At 45.4% G+C, this 25,157-nt stretch overlaps 1 protein-coding gene across 8 annotated transcripts in view; it reads right to left on the minus strand.

The window, feature by feature from the left end:
• The window catches only part of TSNARE1 (t-SNARE domain containing 1), a 565,000-nt gene that overhangs the window by 292,733 nt on the left and 247,110 nt on the right, over positions 1-25,157 (minus strand). For 5 of the 8 annotated variants that reach the window (XM_067558341.1, XM_067558345.1, XM_067558343.1 and 2 more), the window contains one exon: positions 8,803-8,868. The exons of the other annotated variants lie outside the window; for them this stretch is intronic. In XM_067558341.1, the coding sequence (XP_067414442.1) occupies positions 8,803-8,868 (66 nt within the window). The remainder of the gene's footprint in view (positions 1-8,802; positions 8,869-25,157) is intronic. 8 annotated transcript variants of the gene reach the window in all.

Genomic DNA, 25,157 nt, shown 5'->3' on the forward strand with positions numbered 1-25,157 from the left:
CCTAGTTCAACCTTTTCCAATACTATTATTTGCATGCAGCACCAAAAGTGTCCATTTGTGAATAAGAATCACTGCAGTTATATGTCCCATCCCATTTATAGTCAGACATACGAACCAGTTGTTCATTTGTCTCTTACACCGTTAATAAGGTCGTTTTTGCCAGCACCTCCTAACAGACACCCTCATATCCTATTTATTATAGAGGGATGCCGGAAATTAAAGACTCTCTTTTACACAGTAACTGCATTGATTCTCTGAAGTTACACCAGAGCATAATTTTGCCCTGTGGCATAATACACATGCAGGAGCAGACAGAGTAAATCTTGCATGAACATTTACTGTGCACCTGAAGGATCGCTTAAAACTCGGCCAGATTTTGACATCTTTACTTATGTTGAATAGTGCCTTGCTCTGTGTGAAGCCCTATTGGATCCAGTGGGACCACCTGTGGAGTAAGGTGTTACTCAGTATGAGTAAAGGTGTCAGAATCTTGCCTACAGCTTTTTCTACGGAGTACTGAACCTACATTTGTGTTGCATTTTTCTTCCCCGTTTCTCTCACGTCTCCTTGTTTTTTCCCTGATGCTGCTTAGCTCACACATAGCTCAGTTTTAATAGCCTGCAGCCATAGATGGGATCCACACGTTTCTGGTTGGACTCAGTCAGTACTTGGATGGGATACTTTCATGGTGTTGATCACTCAATAAATCGAGTAATTCCTCCATGGCTCCGGTAAGCCAATGTCCCAGTGTGCTGTTAGCTGATGTAACGCTGGCAGGCCAGATACCAGCTCTAGCCCAGGCTACAGGCATTAGCTAAGAACTGACAAACTTATAGCTGGAGACCAGACCAGTTCACCTGTATGTTAGTAGTTAGTTTTGCTCAAAATAGGTATTAGTCTAATAAAAAACAGTTATTAACCTTCCGTAACTGTTGTTCTTTGAGATGCGTTGCTCATGTCCATCCATGTCAGGTGTGTGTGCACCACATGCACCGGTGCTGGAGATTTTTCTGTCAGTGGCATCCGTAGGGCTGGCTCTAGCACCCTCTGCAGTGGCACATATGCACCAGTTTAAGGGACGCCGTCAACCTCCCCCCCCTCCTCCCCCCCCTCCTCGCTGAGTCCCTTCTTCTCAGAACTCCAACAGAGGGGACGGAGAGTAGGTGATGGAATGGACATGAGCAACACATCTCGAAGAACAGTTACAAAAGATTAGTAACCCTATTTTGTTCTTCGAGTGCTTGCTCATGTCCATCCCATGTCAGATGACTCACCAGCAGTCCTCTGAAGGTGGGCCAGGAGTTCACGGACATGTCAATTGTAATGCTGCTCTGCCAAAGCCAGCATTAGCTCAGGCCTGTTGAGTGATGGCACAGTGGGACATGAAGGTGTGAACAGAAGAGCACGTTGCAGCCTTGCAAATGTCCTGTATTGGAACTTAAGCTAAGAAAGCCACTGATGAAGCCTGTGCTATTGTTGAACGGGCTGCCAGAGTGGCAGTGGGTGTGACGTTGGCCTGCTCGTAACAGGTCCAGACGCCAGCGGTGATCCAGGAGGAAAATCTCTGGGATGCAATTGGCAAAGCTTTCATTCATTGAGCGACAACGATGAAAAGCTGTGTGGATTTTTGGAAGGGCTTAGTCCTTTCAATGTAGAAGGCCAGCGCTCGCCTGACATCGAGAGTGTAGAGGCTTCTCTCTTCGCTAGAGTTGTGAGGCTTCGGAAAGAAGACTGGCAGGAAGATGTGGTGGTTGATAGGAAGCTGAGAGGCACCTTTGGCAGAAATGTCGGGTGAGCGTGCAGCTGGACTTTATCCTTGTAAAACACAATATACGGAGATTCTGATCTTAGAGCTCTGATTTCGGAAACTCATCTCACAAAAGTAATTGCCACAAGAAAAGTGACTTTCCATGAGAAGTCAAGAAGTGAGCAGGAAGCCCTGGTTTCAAAGGGAGGCCCAGTGACTCTGAACAAGACCAGGTTGAGATCCCGTGGAGGGACCAGGTCCCTGACCTTCAGAAAGAGCCTCTCCACGCCTTTGCGGAATATGGTCATCATCTCATGACCTGCCTTGGATATGTGGGTGATAAGCCGAGATGGCTGTCAGGTGTACCCTAACTGATGATAAAACCAGGCCTTGATGTTTCAAGTGGAGTAGGTATTCCAGAATGGAGTGTAGGGACATCTGGGTCGGGGAGAGTTTCCGTTCAGATGCCCAGCAGGAGAACTGCTTCCACTTCACTAGGTAAGTAGTCCTAGTGGAGGGTTTTCTGTTTTTTAGCAGGACTTTGTGAACCTGAGTAGAGCAAGCCTAATCCTCGAGGCTTAACTATGCAACATCCACTCCATTAGATATAAGGAGGCAAGGTTCGGATGCAGGAGTCAACAGTGGTCCTGCAAAATTAAATCTGGATAAACCAGGAGGCATATATCAGGCCTCCCAACCACTTCAGGAAGAATGTGTAGGGAAGCGAGTTGCTGTCGAGCCCTTGCACGGAGCAGAAATGGTGACATTTCCTATTCTGTTTGGTCACCAAAAGGTACACCTGGGGAGTATCTCACCTCTGGAAGATGACCTTGACTACACCTCTGGGTGTAGGGACTACTCATGGCGAAAAGAGAAGAACCTGCTGAGGTGATCTGCCAAAGTGAAGCTTCCAAATGGATTGCATGTTCTACACCAAAGTCCCACAGATGGGGTGCCTCTTGGCAGAGGGCTGAGGATCTTGCTCTTCCTTGCTTGTTGATGAAACACATCAATGCCACATTGTCTGTCAACACCTGTAGTATCTTTCCTGATATCTGGTGAAGGAACACTTTGAAAGCTAGTTGAATTGCCCTGAGCTCCTTGACACTTATGTGTAAAGTCAGCTCCACTGTGGACCATAGGCCTTGGGTCCTGAGAGAGCCAAGGTGGGTAAGTCAGAGACATTACCAGAGCATGGACTCCTCTTGCTACGTAGGCAGGATTCATCCACCATGCCAATGAGGTAAGTACTTGAGGCAGGATCATAAAGATCATGTCCAGGTTGTGCCATGCCAGGGAATAAACCAACACTGGCCATATTTGGAGGGGCCTAAGATGAAGTCTTGAGGGGCATGAGTCTTGAGTACTGTACCACGTAGGTACATGCTGCCACGTGACCTGGCAGCCTGAGGCAAACTCGCACTGTGGTGAGCAGGTGAGTTGTGACTTGGGTGATCACAGCTCTGAAATGCTTTGAAGTCTGGATTGTGGTAGAAATGCGCTGTTCCAGATAGAGTCAAGGACAGCCCCAATGAACTCTATCCTTTGCACCGGTACTAATGTTGATTTCTCTTCATTTATCAAAAGGCCCAGTGCTTGATAGGTGGCTCATTGTACCATGATACTGCATTGGACCTGAGCTTTCAAGCAACCCTTGATGAGCCAGTCGTCGAGGTAAGAGTAAATTTGTATTCCCCAACATCTGAGGTAGGCCCCAACTACAGCCGTACATTTTGTAAATACTCTTGGTGCTGTGGATAAGTCAAATGGAAGGGCCATGAATTAGTACTGGTTTCCCCCCACCATAAACCATACAAACTGTCTATGGCCATGGAAAATAGAAATATGGAAATATGCCTCCTTTAGGTTGAGGACGGTGTACTGGTCTCCAAGATCCAGAGAGCGGATGATGGAGGCCAGGGAGACCATACAGAACCTCAGCTTCTTGAGATACTTGTTGAAGCCAAGTAGGTCCAAAATGGGCCATAGGCCTCGTTTGTCCTTTGGGATTAGAAAGCAACCAGAATAGAACCCTTTCCCTCTCAGTTGTAGGGAATCTTTCTCTACAGCCCACAACCGTAGGAGGGCTTGCACCTCCTGTGCGGGAAGTTGCTCATGAGAAGGGTCCCTGAAGAGGCACAGGGATGGTGGGTGGGAAGGAGGGATTGAAATAAACTTGTGGGTGTACCCCACTGCAATGGTGCTCAGCATCCATTGGTCCAACATTATAGACGACCAAGCAGGGAGGTAGGGTAAAAGGTGGTTTGAAAAGAAGGGGAGGTTTGGATTCTGGGTCAAGTCTGTTAGGCTGCCCCTGGGCGCACCCTCAAAAAGCCTGCCTACTCCCGGGTGGGTAATGGCTTGAGTCTGACTGGGAAGTACCGCGGTGGGGTTGACCTTGATGGCGTTTATAGCCCCTGTTCTTTTTCCTGTAAGGCTCACTTCTGGCCCGGCCCATGAATTGTTGTGGTTGCTGCAGCCTGAAGTGCTTACTAGAAGCAGATAGAGAGTATAGGCCTAAGGAGCAGAGTGTGGCCCCGAAGTCCTTCGACGTGTGCAGCTTGGCGTCCGTTTGGTTGGAGAACAGGGCTGTACTGTCGAAGGGGAGGTCCTGGATCAATTGTTGGTCCTCAGCAGACAGGCTGGACAATTGCAGCCATGAGACCCTTCTCATGGAGACATCAGACACCATTGTTCTGGCTGCAGAGTCGGCCGCGTTGGAGGCTGCCTGTAGAGAGGCTCAAGCTACTGCTTCACCCTCCTCCAATATAACCACAAACTCCTGCCTTGACTCCTGGGCAAGGAGTTGGTGAATTTGGCCAACAAGTGCCATGTAGTGTAGTCATATGTCCCCAGCAAAGCTTGATGGTTCGATATGTGCAGATGTAGGCTAGCAGCGGAATACATCTTCCTGCCAAAAAGTTCACGCTTCTTAGCACCTTTATTTTTGGGAGTTGAGCTTGACTGCCCCTGCCTGTCCCTTTCGTTGGCAGCTGACACAACCAACGACCCAGAGATGGGTGGGAGTACAGCTATTTGAACCCTCTGATGAGCACATAATTTTTTGTCTCAGCCTGTTTGGATGGAAGGGGCAGACAGGTGCGGGTTTGCCATGAGGCCTTGATGAGTTTAACGTCCCACTCATGGACCGGGAGGCCATTCTAGATGTGCTGCTATTGCCAAGATATCAAAGAGCACATCAGTGGGCTCCTTCAGCTCCTCTGCTTCTAAGCCTAAGTTTGCGGCTACCCTCTTAAGCAGCTCCTGGAGCTCAAGCAATTTTTTTACATTCATAAGTGACGCAACAAGCCCAGAGGTGTCAGGGCTATGAACTGCCAAGCCTGGAGGTGCTGGGGCTCAGCCATGGCACAAATTAAGCACTGGACCTGAGGTAGGAGACTGGTCTCTTGGGAGTGGAAGCTACCTGAATGTGGTGTGATTATTGCTGTAAGAGACCATTTATCACTAAATCCCGTGTGTCTTGGTGGCAAAATAGTCTGGAGAGTCTAAGGGGACTGTCTTGTGACTCCACATGTGTTCTAGTGATCCAGGAGTTCTCATTTGTTACTGGCTGGGTGAAATCCAGTTAGAAAAGACTCCACCACTTTTGGGGTGTCTGCCCTGTTTTTGTCAGTCTACCCTGAGGTAGGCACTCATGGTCATGAGCCATGCTAAAAAGCATATTCCCTCCAAGGTTCTGGTAAGCCAGCTGTTAGGTGAGTTTTCATTTTGGAGGAACAGCTTTTGGCTGAGATGTAAAAGTGAGGTTCTAACCACTGGTGATCATGACAGATTCCACAGCTTTTTTAAAGACTAGCAGTGTTAGTTCCAATGACCTGGCCAAATTTATGTTCTAGGTAACTACATTCTGCCTGTCAAAATAGATCCTACAGATTCAAATGAACATGGTAGCATTCTGTAGCTCCTGGTCTAGACGTCTGTGTAGTGTTGCCGTGTACTTTTACTGTCTGATCCTGTTCCCACTGAAGATAATGGAAAAAATCTCACTGACAGCAGGATTGAGCCATTACAATGGCAGATGTTAGAAATAACCAAATAGGTTGTCCTGGGGGTGGATTGGGGAGACAGAACCCTTTATTGCCTGCTCGTCCCACCTCGACGCCACGAGTGAGCAACGAGGGGGCTACTTTACAATTATTTTATCCATAACAGTATGCAAATGTATACATTTTCAGCCACTCCCCATAGACCCTTATTTGGTTACAATGACAGCTACAAAATGAATATTAACAACTACATAATGAATATAATTATACGCACCCCTGTTTGTTGTTTACAGGATTACCATACAGAGGGCAGGTCCATCACCTTAAAACCTATACATTTTACACTAACATTCTTTGAAGTAAAGGCATGCCAGGGGGAGAAGGAAGATAATGCTTTCTTCCCACCAAAAGGCCTTGCACAGAAATAGCAATAGACTCATCCTCTGCGCAGATGGCCAGGAAGGGAGGAAAAGAAGAGAGATAACAGACTCTAACTAAAATTCACACCAATTAACAGAAACAAGGTTTGCCCGTGCCTTGACCCCATTCCCTGTAATTTAGGCCTGACCACTTATCCAGCTTTTAACTCTTTACTCTCCTACAGCAGACATGACCTATCCTACAGGTGGATGCTGTTTTGTGGAGGTGAAGTGAGTGATCTATGTAAAAAATTAAATCCTGGAAGGGGGAGAGGGGGGAACCCGAGTCCTCAATCAACAGCATCAAAAATAATTTTGTCAGAGTAAGAGATAAGTAAAATCTGAGTATGGTCCTCAGAATTTGGCCCACAGTGTATATAATCAATTTGTGAGAGACATTAGCTCCATGAGGATGAAAGTTTCTAAATAAATGCAAGGTAGATCCTTACTAATCTTATTTCACACGAGGGCAATAACGGAATTTAATGATTTCTTCTCTAGTCCTTCTCTACTATTATAGCAGATGAGCCAATCCCACATCCATAAAAGGCCCTTGTTGGCATTAGTGTTTCCTTCAGAGTTGGTGGGGAGAGTTGTACAGAACGACTTCCAAGTCATTTTTCCTGTGGGATTTCCTGCATGCATTGCACCCAGAGCCCAATTTTCACACATACAGTGAGAATGTATCACAGAAGAAAACAATTCCAAGACCGAAAAGATACTGTAGACAAGCTCCACTATTGTGTCACAGGCCCCATGACAGAACCAAAGATATCTTTGCAGCAGTCAATGGAAGAGCATGCCAAAAGGAGCCAGATGCCACTCTTTGTGAGGGCAATTACCATACATCTTTGTAAATAAGACCTGTAATAGCTAATTTAGGGCTTATGGATGACCTGTCACAAACATTACTGCAAGTGAATGAGATAACTGATTTATTTCATGCTGTGATGTTTGGGGTTAACAGAATGCATTGTAAGGATAACTCAGGGTATTGTTAAAATGTAACAACACTGGCTAAATGGAAAGAACATCTACAAGAGGCCAATCCCCTTCTGATTCATGGAGTCTTCAAAAACAGGCCTGTGAAAGGCATGTGCCATTTGTGCAAATGATCAGGACACTGTGCTTTTCTGGATGTCCAGCTCCATCAACGTCTCCCACCACGCAACAAACAGCATGACCTTCGCCTCACCCCTTGCTTTGAACAATGAGGTTGTGGCGACAAGAAGAGCTGGCTGAAACTCAAGGAGGGGGAAGTTCACAATTAGTTTAAATAATTCCAAATTTGCTTTTGTTCCAATTCAGAAAGAAAGCAAAGTTACCTAAATTTCTTTGTGAACTGGAAATCCCGGAACATTTCATTTCAGAAACACCAAAATATGGCGTTCCTGAAATGAAACATGGGAAACAGATATTTTTGTCTGTTTGACAGCTGCTGTTCATTACTTCTGAGCGGGAAGCCTGGGGGCCAGCTGGCCCAACATCTGAGAAGCCCTAGGGTCCACGTGATGGGGCTGCCCTGGAGCTGTGGACATGGAAGCCAAATCTACAAATTCCCGTCTCCTAGCTTTGTGGCAGGGACCTTGGCTGCCCTGAGAGCTTCAACTTGGGCAGCAGGAGTGGCAGCGCCAAGAGACCTGGCTTCAGTCAGGGCTTCCAAGGCTGCCTACTACAGAGTGGGGATCCTAAGAGACCCCAGAGACCCACAGTGCCACACTCTGTGCTGTGGAGTGCCGATCCTGGGACACTAGTGGGTTTCCAGTGGAAACCTGTCTGTGTTTTGGTGAAAGTTTTGTCAAATCTGCAATAGTTTGAGCGAAATATTTCACATCCAATAAATCAGCATTTTCCAGTGAAATTATGTTCCACCAGAACTGGTGACGAGCACCTCAATGAAACTGCCCTGTTATCTGCCAAAGAACCCACCTCAGACTGCCAAAAGCTTCCTCAGTTCCCCAGTAAAAAGCGCCATAACCCAGCTCCCTCAATCAGCTGCCCAAACCCTCTCCCATCCCTATCCAACCAACCCTGCCTGTCACTGAAAGTCTCCCCATCCTCATAGCAAGCACCGTGATCTCACAGTCCCAGCCCACCAGCTTCTAAAACCTTCACAGTCCTAGAGTGACAAATTCCTCACTTCTGAAAGCTGTCCAACCCTTCCCTCATTCCTCTAAGCACTCTTCCCTCCCATCCCACTGCTATCATTTCTCCTTTTGAGGAGCATAAAAGAATGCTGCATGCATTGTGGAGGAAGTGTGTTTAGAGTAATAGATTGGGAACAGATTCTTCACCTGACTTGCTGTGTGACCTTTGACTCACTCCTGGTATGTCAAATGGAGATATTAATTCTTCCATATGTTATAGGGCTGCAGCATTTCATGGTTGTAAAGTGCTTGGCGATCTTGCTACAGATATGCAAGAACAACTACTTGAATTCATCACACGGGAATTCCCCAACTAATCCCACTTACTTCACAATGGGTCCCAAATACAGTCACCCTCCAGAAAGTTTAGTTATCAAAAATAATCTGTTCAAAGCTGAAAGATTGTGTTTTTCCCCAGCTACTTTATATTCTACATGTTTTCAAGGCTCCTTGATCTGAAAAAAAAAAAAAGCAGATTTTACCTGGTAAGTAAAATGGTGATTAAGATGATCGTGAGAGAACTTGGATCTCTGTAGGGGGCCTGGAGGCTGGAAAGCAGTAAACAATGCTGGATAAGGGAACAGCAGGTTTTTATAGTGATTGATGTAATTGGGCATAAAGCAAAAAAATCCCAAAATGAGCACATCCTATGTAAGGCACAAATACAAACAAATTCCCAAATGCAACAGACACATATTTGTGAGACAAGAAGAGAAACACTCAAGAAACTTGAGGGACCAATTAAATGAAAAAAAAGAAAAGAAAAGAAAAACATTTCTACCTGTTCTTGCAATTCACCATTCATAAAGGAAAACTGATGAGCTTGCCCATTTTCCTGGCCCTTATCTGTCCTCTTGGCTTTCTTTAAAATCCCTTTGTCCTCCATCTTTGATCAAAATTCCACCATGGGTGGTGGCAAACGCCTAACAATGGAGGGTGGTTTAACCAGGGAGATCCCCTCTTCAAAAGGAACCACCCTAGACAAAAGGCTGGCTTCTATTCAGAACTAGCTTGTCAGAGGAGGGCATGTTGGCAAAGAAGTCACCTGGCAGAAGTCTGTGATCATCTGAGGGGAATGAACAGGATTTCCCCTAACAGAAGGGGCTAAGACTTATAAAAGGGCAGGAACTTCTTTACTCAGGGACCATTTTTCTCCAACTCAAGAGGAGGGAGAAACAACCCAGTATGTAGCAGCATGATGAGGCAGGGGATCCTGCCTATCTTCCTGAACAGAGATGGTCCCCTGTGGGCTTCCTAGAGAAGGGTGAGCTAGTGAGAGGCATTGAGTTCAGGATGTCTGCCTTCTGTATGATCTCTACACTCTTGTGCTTCTTCTGACAGGTAAAAGAGCAATGGCGTCAGAATCCAGGGCAAATTGACTTTGGGTGTTACATGCTGCACTTACCACCTGCCACCTGAGATACTGTAACCCAGCAGACTCTCACCGTTGGGTGGAGTTCTGGGAGAGGGTGTGTTTAAGCTACAGGGAAGTGTGAGGGATCAGCATTAAGACCAGGTCTACTCAGTTTCACAACAGGTTCCAGCTCTCAGGAGAGGTTTTAGACAGAGAGTCTGCACGTCAAAAGTGTGCCGAGGGTCCCCAAAGACTGGGGCCGTGACTGGGCTCTGTTTGGGCTCCTGGAAGCTTAAAACACTGAGAGGCTCAGTGGCTGGGTTCTTTCACAGCAGTCCAGTGAGTGGGCAGAAGCGGGTGCTTACGTGGGATCTGTGACAGTAGCCCACAGCTGCTCTTACGCTCCCTAAGCAAGAGCTGTCTCTGTGCCGGGGGTGCTGAGAGCGGATGGGGGAGGGCTCTTTGCATCCTCTTTCTGCCTTGTTTAGTCATGCCGGGGCTGGACCCAGTCTTATCCTGATCTCTTTCTTGCTGTGACAGGTGAGCGCATCATCTAATGTGAGCACTGAAAGATGGAGTCCAGGATGTGAGTTCAGTGTAGGCAGGAAAGAGAACAACACACTCTTACGTGTCATCCACCACTCCACACTTCGTATCATTAAATAATTACAACCCATGTTCGATGGGGTCCATATCCCAAAAGAATCCCCCTCTTCTGGCCTTCAAACAATGCTCCAACATCTCTGAGCTCATCATCAGAGGCAAGCTCCCCACAAAGTAGGAAACACCAACACAAAGCGGCACCTGACCCTTCCAGACAACAGATTCAAAATCTGCAGACATATCTCTACTGCTACATTGATCAATATCTCCCATAACACATCTTTCAAGATTCATAAATCCTACACATGCCCATCACAGGTGGTGTATCTCACCAGTGCACTAACTGCCCCAATAACAATTCTGTGAGTGAAACCAGGCAACCCCTATGCTATTGAAATAACTTTCACAGACAAAATAATAAATGACAAAAAATCCGTATCACCCACGGATGAACACTTTTCACAAAGTGATTCACCATATCTGACTTCTGAGTCCTTGTCCTCAAAGGAAACCAGCACAGCATGTTCAAAAGACGAGCCTCTCGAATTCTAAACAATCTGTATCACCCAGTATTTAGTACCTTTCCTTGACCTGAAGAAAAGCTCTGTGTAGCTCAAAAGCTTGTCTCTTTCACCAACAGAAGTTGGTTCAATGAAAGATATTACCTCACCCACCTTGTCTCTCTAATATTCTGGGACCAACACGGCTACAACACTGCAACCATCATTCTGGAATCATGCCACTCCGAATGAACATATATGCATGGCAGCATTATCTGTCGAATACCCTTCATGAGAACCCTGCTGTAACACAGGTTTAATTAAAGCAGGACTGAAGAATGGGACACTGCACAGTGTTACAGTGTTTTACCTCAAAGGAAGCCGTAAGAGGCATTCTTGACAGCTTGTCATCATAATGGCATATCACACACTGTAACACCCACAAGCGGGGAGCATATGTGATGCTTTAGATGAGTCACACAACCCCAACTTCCTTAACCATTTTTGCACACTAAGTGTCAGCATTTTGCTGTTAAGAAAAAATCATTTGCATTATGACGATAGCTACCAATGCAGACATTCAACAGGCTAGCTGAGGGATGGCCACCTTTGATGACCTATTCTTTCCATCTCTGCCTCCCTGCCTATGTGTGCACGTGTGGCGTTCTCACTGGTATTTGTTCATGCCACCCTTTCTGGATTGCTCCCTTAATTTCAGGATGAGACACAACACATCTGGCACAGTCTCTTGAAGCAAAGGCAATTATGGACACATTTCTGGTATAGTAGTAGTGGTAGGCATCCTTTGGTCTTGTGAGACCATGGGCATATGCCCCTGAGAGGTAATATACCTGTTCAGTTGGCTTTATGGCAGCTGCGGCTGTGGCTGAAGAGACCCACTCAAGAGAGACAATCTCTGCCACATTTGTCACATTTACAGGCATTGTTTCGACTCTTTCAGCTCTGCCTTCTGCAAGCTCTTTTCTCCTCTGCTAAGCTGGACTTCTTCCTCTCGTAGCTTTGGAGACCTTTATTGAGCTCTTGTTTCCAAAGGCTGTGATCCTGTGTGTGATCTTCCCTGTTATCCATTTCCATTTCTCTGAGGTCTTGCTTGCACACATCCTTGAAACAAAATTTTGGGCATCCTTTAGATCTTTTCCCAGATGGCAATTCAATGTAGAGGATGTCCATGGAGATGCTCCCGTTGTTCATTCGGCACATGCCCAAGCCAGCAGAGGCGTCTCTGTTTATGGAGTGTTTGCATGCTGGGTATGCTGGCCTGCTTGCGCCTCTCAGTGCTGTTGACTTTTCCAAAGCGGATGTCTTTTTTAAGTTTATAGTGAGCCCGAAGTCTTGGCAGGCCTTGGAAAAACTGTCCCTGAGATTTTGGAGATGGGCTCTTGCGTGTGTTGTCACCACTGCATCATCAGCAAAGAGAAGGTATTGGATAAGAAACTCCCGAGTTTTGGTTTTAGATTTAAATCTTGCAAGATTGAAGAGCTTCCCATCAGATCTTGTGTGCAAGAAGATTCCCTCAGTTGAGAAACCAAAAGCATGTTTCATTTGCAAGGAGAAGAAGATCCTGAGCAGAGTTGGGGCAAGTACACAGACTTGCTAGACCCTGCTACGAATCTGGAAAGTCTCGGAGACTGAGCCTTCATATTGGACTGTGCCAGACATGTTTTCATGGAAGGAGCAAATCATTCTTAAGGGCTTGGGGAGACATTCAATCTTTTCTAGAAGCGCAGATAGTCTGCTTCTACTGACAAGGTCAAAAGCCTTCATGAGATTGAAAAAGGCTATGTAAAGGGGCTTTGTTTGTTCTCTGCATTTCTCTTGCAGTTGTCTCAGCGAGGAGGACATGGTGATAGTAGATCTTTCAACTCTGAAGCTGCACTGTGATTCTCTCTGCCAGGATCTGAAGTCTATTAAGGTCAAAACTTGGGCAAAGGCTTTTCCCATGATACTAAGGGGAATGCCACGATACTTGTTACAGTTGCTCCTGTTACCCTTGTTTTTAGACAGTGATGATGTTGGTGTCTCTCATTTCTTGTGGTACTTCGCCTTCTTTTCAGCACAGACAGAGTAACTCTGTAGAAGTGTTGCAGAAGGATAGGTTTTCTGCATTTTATGATCTCTACAATCTTTTCTGGAGCCTTTCGCCGGTGGAGGCCATCTACAGCAAGGCTAAACTCCTCGACAGTTAGTTCATCATCGAGTTGGTTCATAACAGGCAGGCTTTTGATGGTGTTGATGGCTGCATCCATAACAATATTTTCATGAGAGTAAAGCTCAGAATAATGTTCTACCCAGCGATCCACCTGCTTGGTGCTGTAACTGATTGTTTCCCTGTTGATTTCAGTGTGGATGTTTTCTTTGAGGTTGGACCCATTCTATATGTTTCTGATGTTGCCTGTATTGGCTGCTATTTGGATGCTTTCACACAGGTGCAGCCAATGGTCACTGGTGCAACATCGAGCAGTTGTACCTTGGTCCTTGCCGCTCTCAACATTTGAAAGGTATTTCTGATGTATGCTGTTGCAAACATGTCATTTTACATTAGAATAAAAGCTGCAAGGAGCAATTTGTACTTTTCTAATGGGTTTTTAGCATTCCTTTTTATCTCTCCATTGTTACAACAGGATACTGCTAACAGCTTAATAATAATAACTTACCATACCATCTGCACAGAACCTCTCATCCAAATAGATCCCAAAATATCTTATAAAAATTATATACAATACATTCCACTGAAATACGGCCACCTTTGTACTGGAATGCAGAAACTATTTAAGTGAGCTCAGTAATGTTATATGATCATGTAGCACAGGAATGGAAGAAAAATACTGTGTCCAGCTGAAACTGCTGCAGGAATTTAACTTGGCAGAACAATATAATTCACAATGAAATTTTCAACAGGATACAAAGACTAAGCAATATTTCAATCATTAGAAAAAGAGGCAAAGTTATGGGTTTGATCATGTTCTCATTTCACAGGTGTAAATCAGGAGTAACTGTACTGAAGTTACTGGAATTATACCGCTGTTAAAAATGATGTAACTGAGATCAGAATCAGACCCTTTATTCTGATTGCAAGCTCTGGGGTCAGGACATATGCATTGATAATATACATTATTTTAAAATTTGAATTTAAATTGTGATTGTTTAACATAATAAAGTTTGTATAGTTTGTACTGTACAGAACCTGGATTATTTATTATTTGTATTGCAGTGGTGCCCAGAAACCCCAACTAAAATCAAAGCCCTAATGTGTTACCCTGTACATACGAGTAGTGAAGGAGTGTCTCTGCTCTGAAAAGTTTACAATCTAAACAGACAAGAGAAAGGCGAGGGGAGAAAAACAAATGGGGAACTGAGGCCCTGAGAGGCTAAGTGACTTGCCCAAGGTCACACAGAAAGTCTGTGGCAGAGCAGGGAATTAAGTCCAGTTTTCTCAAGTCCTAGGTTAGTGCCCCAACCACTGGGTCATTCTGGCACTAACATTATATTTCTTTTGACAGAGGGGTAAGCTCAGACATGGAGATACCTAAATGAGTCCTGATTTTCAGAGGTACTAAATACACATAACATAAGACTTCAGATATGGATGTGGTGGAGCAAATCAGACCCAACACATCTCAGGTTGGACACCAAATATGAAGGCACTGTTAGTGGGCACTTTTTTTTGGGGGGGGGAAGACGGGGGGGAAGGCTTAAATGATTTCCTCAGGGAGTCACAGGGAGCCCATGTGAACAGAACCCAGGAGCTCTGACTCTCAGTTCCTTGATTTAGTCACTGAATTAAGTTAAAAGCAATCTAGATGTTGACATTTGGTACTGCAAAGACCTCATTAGTCTTTATTGGTCCATAGTTCAACCGATGGATGTGTAACAAAATTTGAGTATTGTCTTAGGCTGGAACTGAGGTATGGCTGCAAAAACAGACACAATTATTAGATAAATTACACATAGTGTACGCATGCAGAGCAGACAACTCCTGTCCTTTTACTCCCAATACAGAACTCTACTGAGTGAGTCAACAGCAAACTCGTTTTGATTGCAGCAGCAACAGGCTCCTGACCCTCTCCAGGTTGGTCACTAGATGGCGACATCATCCTCACTCAAAAAAATCAATACATTGCAGAATCCCTTGATAATTGCTTTCTAAAATGGAGAGTATGTCTAAAGAGCAGCTAGACATCCACAGCTGGCCCATGCCAGCTGACTTGGGCTCACAGGGCTGTTTCATTGCTATGTAGACTTTCAGGATCAGGCTGGAGCCTGGGTTCTAGGACCCTGCAGGGTGGTAGGATCCCAGAGCTAAAGCTCCAGCCCAAACCCAGAAGCTCACACAGTAATGAAAGAGCCCCACAGCCGGAGACCCGTGAGCCCATCATCTGGCACAGATCAGCCATGGGTTCTTCTCTGCTGTGCAGACATACTCAGATAGGGTGGGACTGGAAGCAGCTGACAGATATAAACAAAAGCCACCAGCTCCAAACAAATTCCCTGTCACAACTCGCATAAGAATGTATCCCATTTCTTTTTTAAAATTGCAAAACGTTTCTTTAAAATTAAATCTTAGATTCCAATTCAGACTGGAAACGAAATTACAAATACATTTTGAAATAAAATTATAATAAAGCTAAAAAGTTCCTTTCTGGCTCTCAGCCAAGGCAGGAGCTCAGGGTTCCAAGTTTCCATTAACAACAGATTTTTCAGCAACTCCGGGAAGAAATGCTCCTCCAGGGAAACATGTACAAAATGGCTACTTACCTAGACTGTAATTGTTGTTCTTCAAAAGGTGGTTGCACATGTGTATTCTGATCAGCTGTGTGTATGCCCAGTGCACGGGAGCCAGAGAGTTTTCTGCAGCAATACCCATGTGGCACCACATGTGTCCTGCACATCCTCTGCCCTCCCACAACTATCTAAAGATGGCACTGTCCACACCTTCTGAGTTCCTCTGCAGCAGCACTTGCAGCTCAAGACTCCGATGAAGAGGGTCACAGAATACACGTGTGCAACCACATCTCGAAGAACAACGATTAAAATCCAGGTAACTAAGATTTGTTTTTCTTCTTTGAGTTGCTGCACATGTGTATTTCACTCAGGTGAATCAGTGCTGTTAGGAGGTGAGGTTCAGAGTCTATATATATATAGTGACTGCAATATTTCTTTCCCAAAGTTTGCATCAGAACTTGAAGCAGCAGTACAGGCATCATGCTGAGTGAAGGTATGCAACGGGGACAAAGCAGCAGTCATACTAATGCCCAGCACAAGGATGTCCCTTAGAAAAGCTACCAAGGTAGCTTGAGTTCTTGTTGAATGAGCCAATAGTCTCTGTAGAGGAGGAGCAGTCCCTACCCTCTACCACATCCTGATAGAGGAAGTAACCCATCTAGTAACTCTGTGCTGAAACAGCCTCACTTTTCATTTTCAACATATAAAACAAAGAGCCTAGGAGACAGCCTGAAAGGATTGGACCTGTCTGGATAGAAGGCCAGTGCTCACCTTACATTCAAAGTATGAAGATGCTGTTCATTCCTATTTGAGTGCAGCTTCAAGGGAAAAACAGATAGCAGCGGGATAGCAGATAAAAGATAGCAGCAGGAGTTAGGGAGGCTGACATGTGCCATAAAGCCTTTGCTGGATCTGCAAGAGCTTCATTATTCGGGAGGGCTACCCACACAGGAGCACACACAAGCTTGAGAGTGTTTTCTTGCACAAGCTCAACCTAAAGCACCAGCCATTCTCCTCAGCAGGTCTTGATAAAACTTGAGATCCACTAGAATGAGAGGAATCCAGAGAGGAAGAAGACAGGAGGATCCACTGGCTCCTGTTAACCTAAAATAGATCTCAGTCTTCCTGCAAGGGTTTCTCCTGCAACATTAGCTACCAGTTAGCTACCAGTTAGCTGGACCAGTGACTGATAGCTGGGGGATCAGGAAACACCTCAGGGGTTCCAAAACGGCCATTGCAAAAGAGCGTAAGGCACAGGAAGCCAGTCCGCAGTGAACTATCTCTGATATATGACTACTCCCGCTCCCTGTACGGGGCCTCTTCTCTTGGGTACAGGCTGGAAGACTTTCAAGGTCAGATGAACCTAGCAGGGGATGGTGAACTGTAGGACTCCAAACGTGACTGTGACAAGCCTTCTGAGTAATCAGTGGGCATCAGCCGGCCATGCCTGATGGGGCCATGTGGCAACACGACTTGTCTATCACCCACTGTGAGACAGCTGACTGGTACTGACCTTGGTACCATGAATGCATGCCGAGATATTGAGGGTATGGAATCTTAAATCAATATTAAAAACTTTTAATTGGTGCCAAACTATACGCTGTGGTAGGTATCCCGTGTGATGAACGTCCTGGCACCGAGATCAGGAACGCAACTGGTGACGAGGCTGAAGGTCAAGATGGTGTGTGCTGGTGCTGAAGGGGTACCGGATCTGAATCTTTGCCATACTTTTTAGGTGATATCGACTTCAGCTCCACTAGCAGTCTCTGCATTGGTGCTAAGCAACCCAACAGGCCAAGAACGGATGGGGGTGTGGAAAGGGGAGCACTGCCAGTACGATGGACTCCTGCATAACAGGAGACTCTGGGGCAAAGAGGTAAACCGAACCCTTTGCTGCCTCATCAGCTTTTGGTGTCACTGGTACCATTAACACAGCATCCATTGGTATCGGACTCAACAGCTGTCCTGCAGACAATATGAGAATTATTGTCGATATCTTCCTACTGCGGTATCAGGGAGACACAGGTCAATGGCCAACCTCTCTCCTGAGTAGCTGGAGTCCCAGTGACGTTCGAAGTCCTCCTGTGAGCAGGAAAGAGCCTTTCTGCAACTTTGAGTGGCTCCGGTCTGTCTTATGGGTTCTCTTTATGGAATCCCCAAAGATTACCTCACATTACCTCAGCAGATCCTGCGAGATGGCCAGGACACATGAGTCACCCCATCGGGTACTTCAGAAAACTCATCGTTGCACTGGGCAGACACACCCTGGAGTGGAATACACATGTGCAACCACTCAAAGAAGAATCAAACTCAGGGGGAGTTAACTGATTTTCCAGTATGCTGTTTCATGAGATAGTTGTATTAGTCAGCCCTTCCTCAGCCATCCAGGGGCTAAGGCCCCTGTCCTCCCCAGCTTCAACCTGCTTAGACTGTGGGTCTATAGAATGTGATGACAACTGGGAACACTATATCACCCCACCACTCCCTACCAGTTCCCAGCCCATAACTAACCAGACAGAGCAGCTGGTCAGGTGTACTGGAGAAATAAGTTGCTCCACAAATAGGTTAAAACAATTTACTTTTTCGGCAGAGCAAGATTGGAGAAAGGAAGAAACTGCGACTCTGGGGCTATGTTTATACTGCACAGTTAGCCCATATTGGCACCTGGGTCTGAGCACTCGTGTTCATAGATTCCAAGGACAGAAGGGACTGTTGTGATCATCTAGTCTCACCTCCTGCATCATGCAGCAATTGCCTGAATTAATTCCTGTTGGAACGAGAACGGGTCTTTTAGAAAAATATCCACTCAATTTAAAAACTGTCAGTGATGAAAAATCCACTGCAACTCTTGGTAAATTATTTCAATGTTTAATTACTCTCGCTATTAAAATTGTATGCCTTATTTCCAGTCCGAATTTATGTGGTTTGAACTTCTAGACATTGCATCTTGTTACACTTTTGAAGATCCCATTGTCAAATGTTAGTTCCCATGTAGGTACTTGAATGTGGTCAAGTCACCCCTTATCCTTCTCTTTGTGAAGCTAAATAGATTGAGCTCCCTGAGTCTATCACTATAAGACATCTTTTCTAATCATTCTCCTGGCTCTTCTCTGAACTCTCTCCAACTTACCAACATCCTTCTTGAACTCTGGGCACCAGAAATGGACACAGTATTTCAGCAACAGTCACACCCGTAACTAAAGCAGAGGTAAAATAACCTCTCTAGCACTCTTCAGATGCATAAACAGGGGAATGTCATTAGCTCTTTTGGCCACAGGATAGCACAAGGAGCTCACATTCAACTAATTATGCACCATGACCTCGGAGTCACTGCTTCAGAGGATAGAGTTTCCCCTCATGTAAGTACGGCCTGCGTTCTTTATTCGTAGTTGTATACATTTACATTTAGTTGTTTTAGCTTGCTTATCCTGAGTTTAGCAAGTGATACAGATTGCTCTGTATCTATGTCCAGTCCTTTTCGTTATATACCACACCCCAATTTTTGTGTCATCTGCATACTTTATCAGTGATGATTTTATGTTTTCTTCCAGGTCATTGATAAAAATGTTAAACAGCAGAGGGCCAAAAACTGAACCGTCCAGGACCCCAATAGAAATATACCCATTCAATGATGATTCTCCATTTACAACTACATTTTGAGATTTATCAGTTAGCCAGTTTTTAATCCATTTATTGTGTCCCATCTTCATTTTATATCATGCTAGTTTTCAAAATCAAAATGTTGTGCAGAACCAAGTCAAACACTTTACAGAAGTGTATTACATCAACACTATGCCCTGCATCAAACAAACTTGTAATCACATCAAAAAAAGATAATGTAATTTGACAGAATTTGTTTTCCATAAACACAGGTTGATTGGCACTAATTATATTACTATTTTCTATATGCCATTCTATACTACCATTCTCCTTGTCCACTGGACAGAATATAAAACGCTGTGCTGAGAAGTCACAACCTGTGCTGCTGGTTGTGTGCTATATCTCAGATAAATCAAGCTGAAAAGGGTATATCTCTCTCCAGTTCATTAGTGCACTTTACCAAGACCTTGTATCTTCATCCTAGTGAAGCAAGGGTTACTCTATTTTTAAATGTATTGTTCTGGGAAAAATACCATTGCCGTTCACCTTTAATCACGTTACAAATGCAGCTGTCAAAGAAGGTTCAGAATTTCCTTTCTTTCAATAATCCATCTCCACAGGGGTTTAAAGGAATTAAATAATGCTGCACTCACTGTGGAACAAGGTGACACACTGGGTAAGATTTCACATTTGTTTTCTGCCAACTGCATGACCTTTGCACGGGCAATTTCTTAAGGAGGGACGGGAAGATGAATGAGGTCATCTTAATTATGAGGCATCACCATCACCCAGGCAAAACCCACCCACACGTCCACGGAGCATAAACGACATGCCTATTGCATCATCAGCTTCCTGCTCAAGGAAGAACAATAAATACAAAATTGTGCACTGAACAACATCCAACCAAGCACAACCAGTCCAGGAATTAGTATGATTGTTTTATTTTATTGCTACTGAGGCCTTACATTTGCTACAGACCAATATTAACGTTAATTGGTTCAGAGATTTAGTATCTTTGTTTCACTCTAACACTGCAGCCTGCACAAAGCCAACTGCATGGGGAGAAACTGCAATCACAGCCCAAACAGGCTGTGCATTGGACAAGGAATTGCTGGCATAGGTCAGCATACACGCAGCAGTGCTGGCTGTGATTGCATAGCACAGTCTGTGTAATTAATGCACTGGGCAAGGAATCTCTGGCCTCTGACAGCACATAGCCAGCAGCACTGGCTGCGGCTGCACACCACTGCATGCATATATACTCTATGCACTGGCCTAGGAGATAGGCATCAGTCAGTCCACAGGAGAAAACACTGTTCGAGACTCCAGCAAGGTCTGTATACAGATTGGGCAACAAGTGTCTGTCTACACTCTTATATGCAGTGGTCACCGGTAAAATCTTTCCAGTTTCCATAAAACCATGTCAGTATTTGCACTCTCCATTACACTCAGCATAAGAAATAATGGGGATGCTATAAATGTTTCGGTAACTAGCCAAGTCAATTTAAAAGTGTTATAGAGCAATCCCTGATGGAGGTGGTTCACAAAAGTGGACGCTGGTGGAGCTATGTGATGTGCCTGAGCCTCTGGATACAATAAAGGTTGGCTTGCTAATATCAAGCCCCCATAGCATTGTCATCTTATTAATGAAGCACACTCAGGCAGGCATTTCATTTCAGCACCTCATAAGGCACCCACACAACTCTGGCGTCACCGTTTCCCACACACTCTCATTCTATGTGCTCTGCATCTTCAGTGCGAAGAGAATAGCCTCAGGATTAAAGAACACAAACGTAAGCATTACATAGGAAGACAGTGAGTCTTGGGGTATTCATTTCAGACAAAACAACCTGTCTTTCAGCATATGTGAAGACTCTGATAATGACTCAGATACTGAAGTAGGGGATGGGAGAGGCTGAATGCACTCGCTTAAACATGGAAGCAAACAGACTGCTGTGGAGTTTTAGTACAAGAGAATCACTCTCTCTGCTCTTCCTACAAATAATCTATTCCCATCTGAACTCTTAAAAAAAAAATCCAGTCAGTGAATATGAAATCTTTCACCCATGTGCCAGATACAGACAGCTGCATTTTCTACCTAACTCAGCAGTCACTCCTCCTGTGGCTATGATTTTTGGCAAACCCCACACGTGAAGTAGGCTTGGCTAGTGACAGGAGTTTGATGGGGGATCGCCAATGAAAATCCAGGGTGTCGTTGGGAAACGGTATCATTACTTCAGGAGAGGGCAGCTTTGCCCTCACAGTGTTAGAGGGCAGTGTGTTTCTGGAAGTTCACCTTTCTATCTTTGGCAAATAATTCGGTTTTTAAACTGAAGGCCCAGATTTTTAAAGGCATTTAGGCTCAGCATTGCAACACTTAACTGATTCAGGTGTTTACATCTCATTTTCAAAAACGTATTCAGGCATTTAGAAGCCTAAATCCCATTGACCGTCAATGAGATTTTGGCTCTCAAGTGCCTAAATCCATTTTGAAAATGCAATTTAGACTCGAAAATCAGTGAGGCATTGCAATGCTGTGCCCAGCAACGCCTTAATACCTTTTTAAAAATCTGGCCCAAAGAGGTTTGGACCATTGTATATTTTGTGTATGACTCATAAGACGTAAAACTGAAATCCTGATCTGTGTTCATTGGAATGACCCATGTCATGTTCAACATCTTCATTAATGATCTGGAGGATGGGGTAGATTGCACCCTCAGCAAGTTTGCAGATGACACTAAGCTAGAGGGAATGGTAGATACCCTGGAAGGTAGGGACAGGATACAGAAGGACCTAAACAAACTGGAGGATTGGGCCAAAAGAAATCTGATGAGGTTCAACAAGGACAAGTGCAGAGTTCTCCACTTAGGAAGGAAGAATCCCATGCACAGTTACAGACTGGGGACCGATGGGCTAGGCAGCAGTTCTGCAGAAAAGAACCTTGGGGTTATACAGTGGAGAAGAAGCTGGATATGAGTCAGCAGTGTGCACTGGTTGCCAAGAAAGCTAATAGTATATTGGGCTGCATTAGTAGGAGCATTGCCAGCAGATCATGGGAAGTGATTATTCCCCTCTATTTGGCATTGGTGAGGCCGCATTTGGAGTATTGTGTCCAGTTTTGGGCCCTCCACTACAAAAAGGATGTGGACAAGTTGGAGAGAGTCCAGCGGAGGGCAACAAAAATGATTAGGGAGCTGGAGCACAAGACTTATGAGGAAAGGCTGAGGGAACTAGGCTTGTTTAGTCTGCGGAAGAGAAGAATGAGGGGAATTTGATAGCAGCCTTTAACTACCTGAAAGGGGGTTCCAGGGAGGATGGAGCTAGGCTGTTCTCAATGGTAGTAGATGACAGAACAAGGAGCAATGGTCTCAAGTTGCAGTGGGGGAGGTCTAGGTTGGACATTAGGAAAAACGTTGTCACTAGACGGGTGGTGAAGCAATGGAATGGGTTACCTAGGGAGGTGGTGGAATCTCCATCCTTAGAGGTTTTTAAGCTGCGGCTTGACAAAGCCCTGGCTGGGATGATTTAGTTGGGGTTGGTCCTGCTTTGAGCAGGGGGTTGGACTAGATGACCTCCTGAGGTCCCTTCCAACTCTATGATTCTATGTCTAGTTTCTATCACAACATAAATGTTAACTACCACTAATAAAAGATGAGTTGACCCAAATGTCATGTTAAATTTCAAGGTCTGATACCAGCAATGCTAGATTGCCAATCTACATTCTCCCTGTGTCATTTTTGTGTGTGTCATTTCTTCACCTTGCTGTGTATTGGCCATGTGTCCTGTTACACAACTGATGCCTTCTATTATAGAGATGGGAAGTGGAAGGAAGGAAGTACAGCAAGCGGAGGATGAGCTGAAGGGAAAGCAAGCGATGTATATTGTGAGATAGCGAGAGCAGAGGACAGCAGGAGAGTGCTGGAAGGGAGGTATATGAGCCCGAGAATGCTCAGGGCTCTGGTCCCTGTGGACTGACTAAGTACCATCAGGGGGCAATTAGGGGCAGCTGGGGCCAATGAAGGACCAGCCAGGTGCTTCATAAAAGCTCTCCGCCCCAAACAGTCAGGGCACAAGCTGGAGGAATGGGAGTGCTGTGCTGTGCTGTGCTGTGAATAGGATAAGGAGTGCTGACTTGTGTGGAGGAATCGATCAGAGTGGAGAGTCCTGTGGGTAGAAAAAGGTACCGGCTTGAGGAGCCAGAAGGAGGGGGGAAGATTGGCCCAGGGGAAGACAGCGCAGCCAGGAAAACAGTGCCAGTAGCAGAAGCTGCTGCTCATAGGGCCCCTGGGCTGGGACCCGGAGGAGCGGGTGGGCCCGGGTCCCTACCCCCCTCCTCAGGGAAGGCGGATACTGGACACACCCTGACCCACTACGAACAGTACAAGCGTGGGACCCACTAGAGGGGAGCGGACTATTTGCCACAATATATTCCATAAATCAGTCTGGCATCCTGGAACAAAGCTGTGATCATGTTGGTTGGAACATGTCCTCTGTCTAATAAGAAATACATTTTAAACATAACAAAGAAACCACTTTGGGCCATAGACTCACAGACAGTAAGGCCAGAAGAGACCATTACGATCATCTAGTCTGACCTCCTGCACATCACAAACCATAAAACCTCCCCCTCCCCGAATCATGATTTCAAGTCTTCAAGTTACAGAGAACCCATCATTTATGGTGACAATGCTACTCCCCCACCTTTACCTTTATGTCTGTCTTTCCTGAACAACACATATCCTTAAACACCTGTGCTCTAGCCACAACTACTATACTCTCATGATTCTGTTTTCTCTATAATATCAGGTTTCACTTGCTGCACCAGTAGTTCTAGTCCCTCCATTTTGTTACCCAGGCTCCTTGCATTGGTGTACAGACAACTTAGCTGTTTCCGCTCGGCTTCTTCCAGATTCTTCGCCGATTAGGTACGGTCATTCTACTGCCAGTATCGCCAACTGACTGTTACTATCATTGGTATCAGCACTATCCTTCCCCTTGATGGCCATTCTCCTACCCTCTGTTGTTCCTTTCTCCATTGCTGTATCCTCTCTTACTTGATTTTCCTTCCACTCAATGTTGGAAACAGACTTGGGGATTACATGAGCATCTCTCAACTGTCCCTCCAGAATTCCTAGTTTAAATCTCTTTTTAATCAGTTGTGGCAACCTCCATCCCAGAAGTCTATTTCCCTCCCTATTCAGGTGGAGTCCAGCCCATAAGAACAGCCCTCTGTCCAGAAATGCCTCCCAGTGGTCGAACACCCCAAAGCCCTCTTTATATCACCACCACTTGAGCCATCTGTTGATCACCGTGATCCTGTCTCGCCGTTGCTCTCCTCCTCCATGGACAGCTAGAATCTCATTTAGGATCACCTGAACTGCCATTTCTTTAAGCGGCTTCCCCACCCTGACAGTCTCCCTTGATGCTTTCCAGTGAAAATCTAGCTGTATCATTTGTTCTTCAGGAAGGAAAATCAGTGGATTCTTTACAGCTCCCATTAGGATCCCCGTCAGCCTCGGGTTCACATCCCGTTTCTTAGATCCTGGCAGACAGCACACCCGTCTGTTTTCCGGATCAGCTCTGGTGACAGGCCTGGCTGTTCTTCTTAGAAGGGAATCCCCAATCACGTAGACCTGCCTCTTCCTCGTGCTGATGCGATTCTCCACCCTTCCCCCTTCTGTTCTTTCTGGCTGCAAGTCCTCTTGTCTTTTGTCTCACTTGCATTCTTCTGCAAGTCATTCCCTATCCTCCTGCAGCTCTGCACTCTGGCTGTCTCCATTGACTCTTCCCTTCTTCTTGTAGGACTAGCTGCTCTTCTTTTCTTCCTTGCTCCCACCCTCTGTTACTACCTGCTGTGCCCCTTCTTCCTTTTCCAAACCAGCAAACCTGTTCCTGATCGCTCTTTCTTCTTCACTAGCCCGACTTTTCCTCTGCCTGGTTCTCACAGTCACATGATTCCACCAGTCATGCTCATCACCCAGCCATCGACCCTCATAGTTCTCCAGTCCAGTTTGCATCTGTGAGTCCTGAGTTTTCC

The sequence above is a fragment of the Emydura macquarii genome, unplaced genomic scaffold (assembly GCF_026122565.2).
Source record: "Emydura macquarii macquarii isolate MOO-44397 ecotype Brisbane River unplaced genomic scaffold, CSIRO-AGI_Emac_v2 contig_1947, whole genome shotgun sequence".
Lineage (NCBI taxonomy): Eukaryota > Metazoa > Chordata > Testudines > Chelidae > Emydura > Emydura macquarii.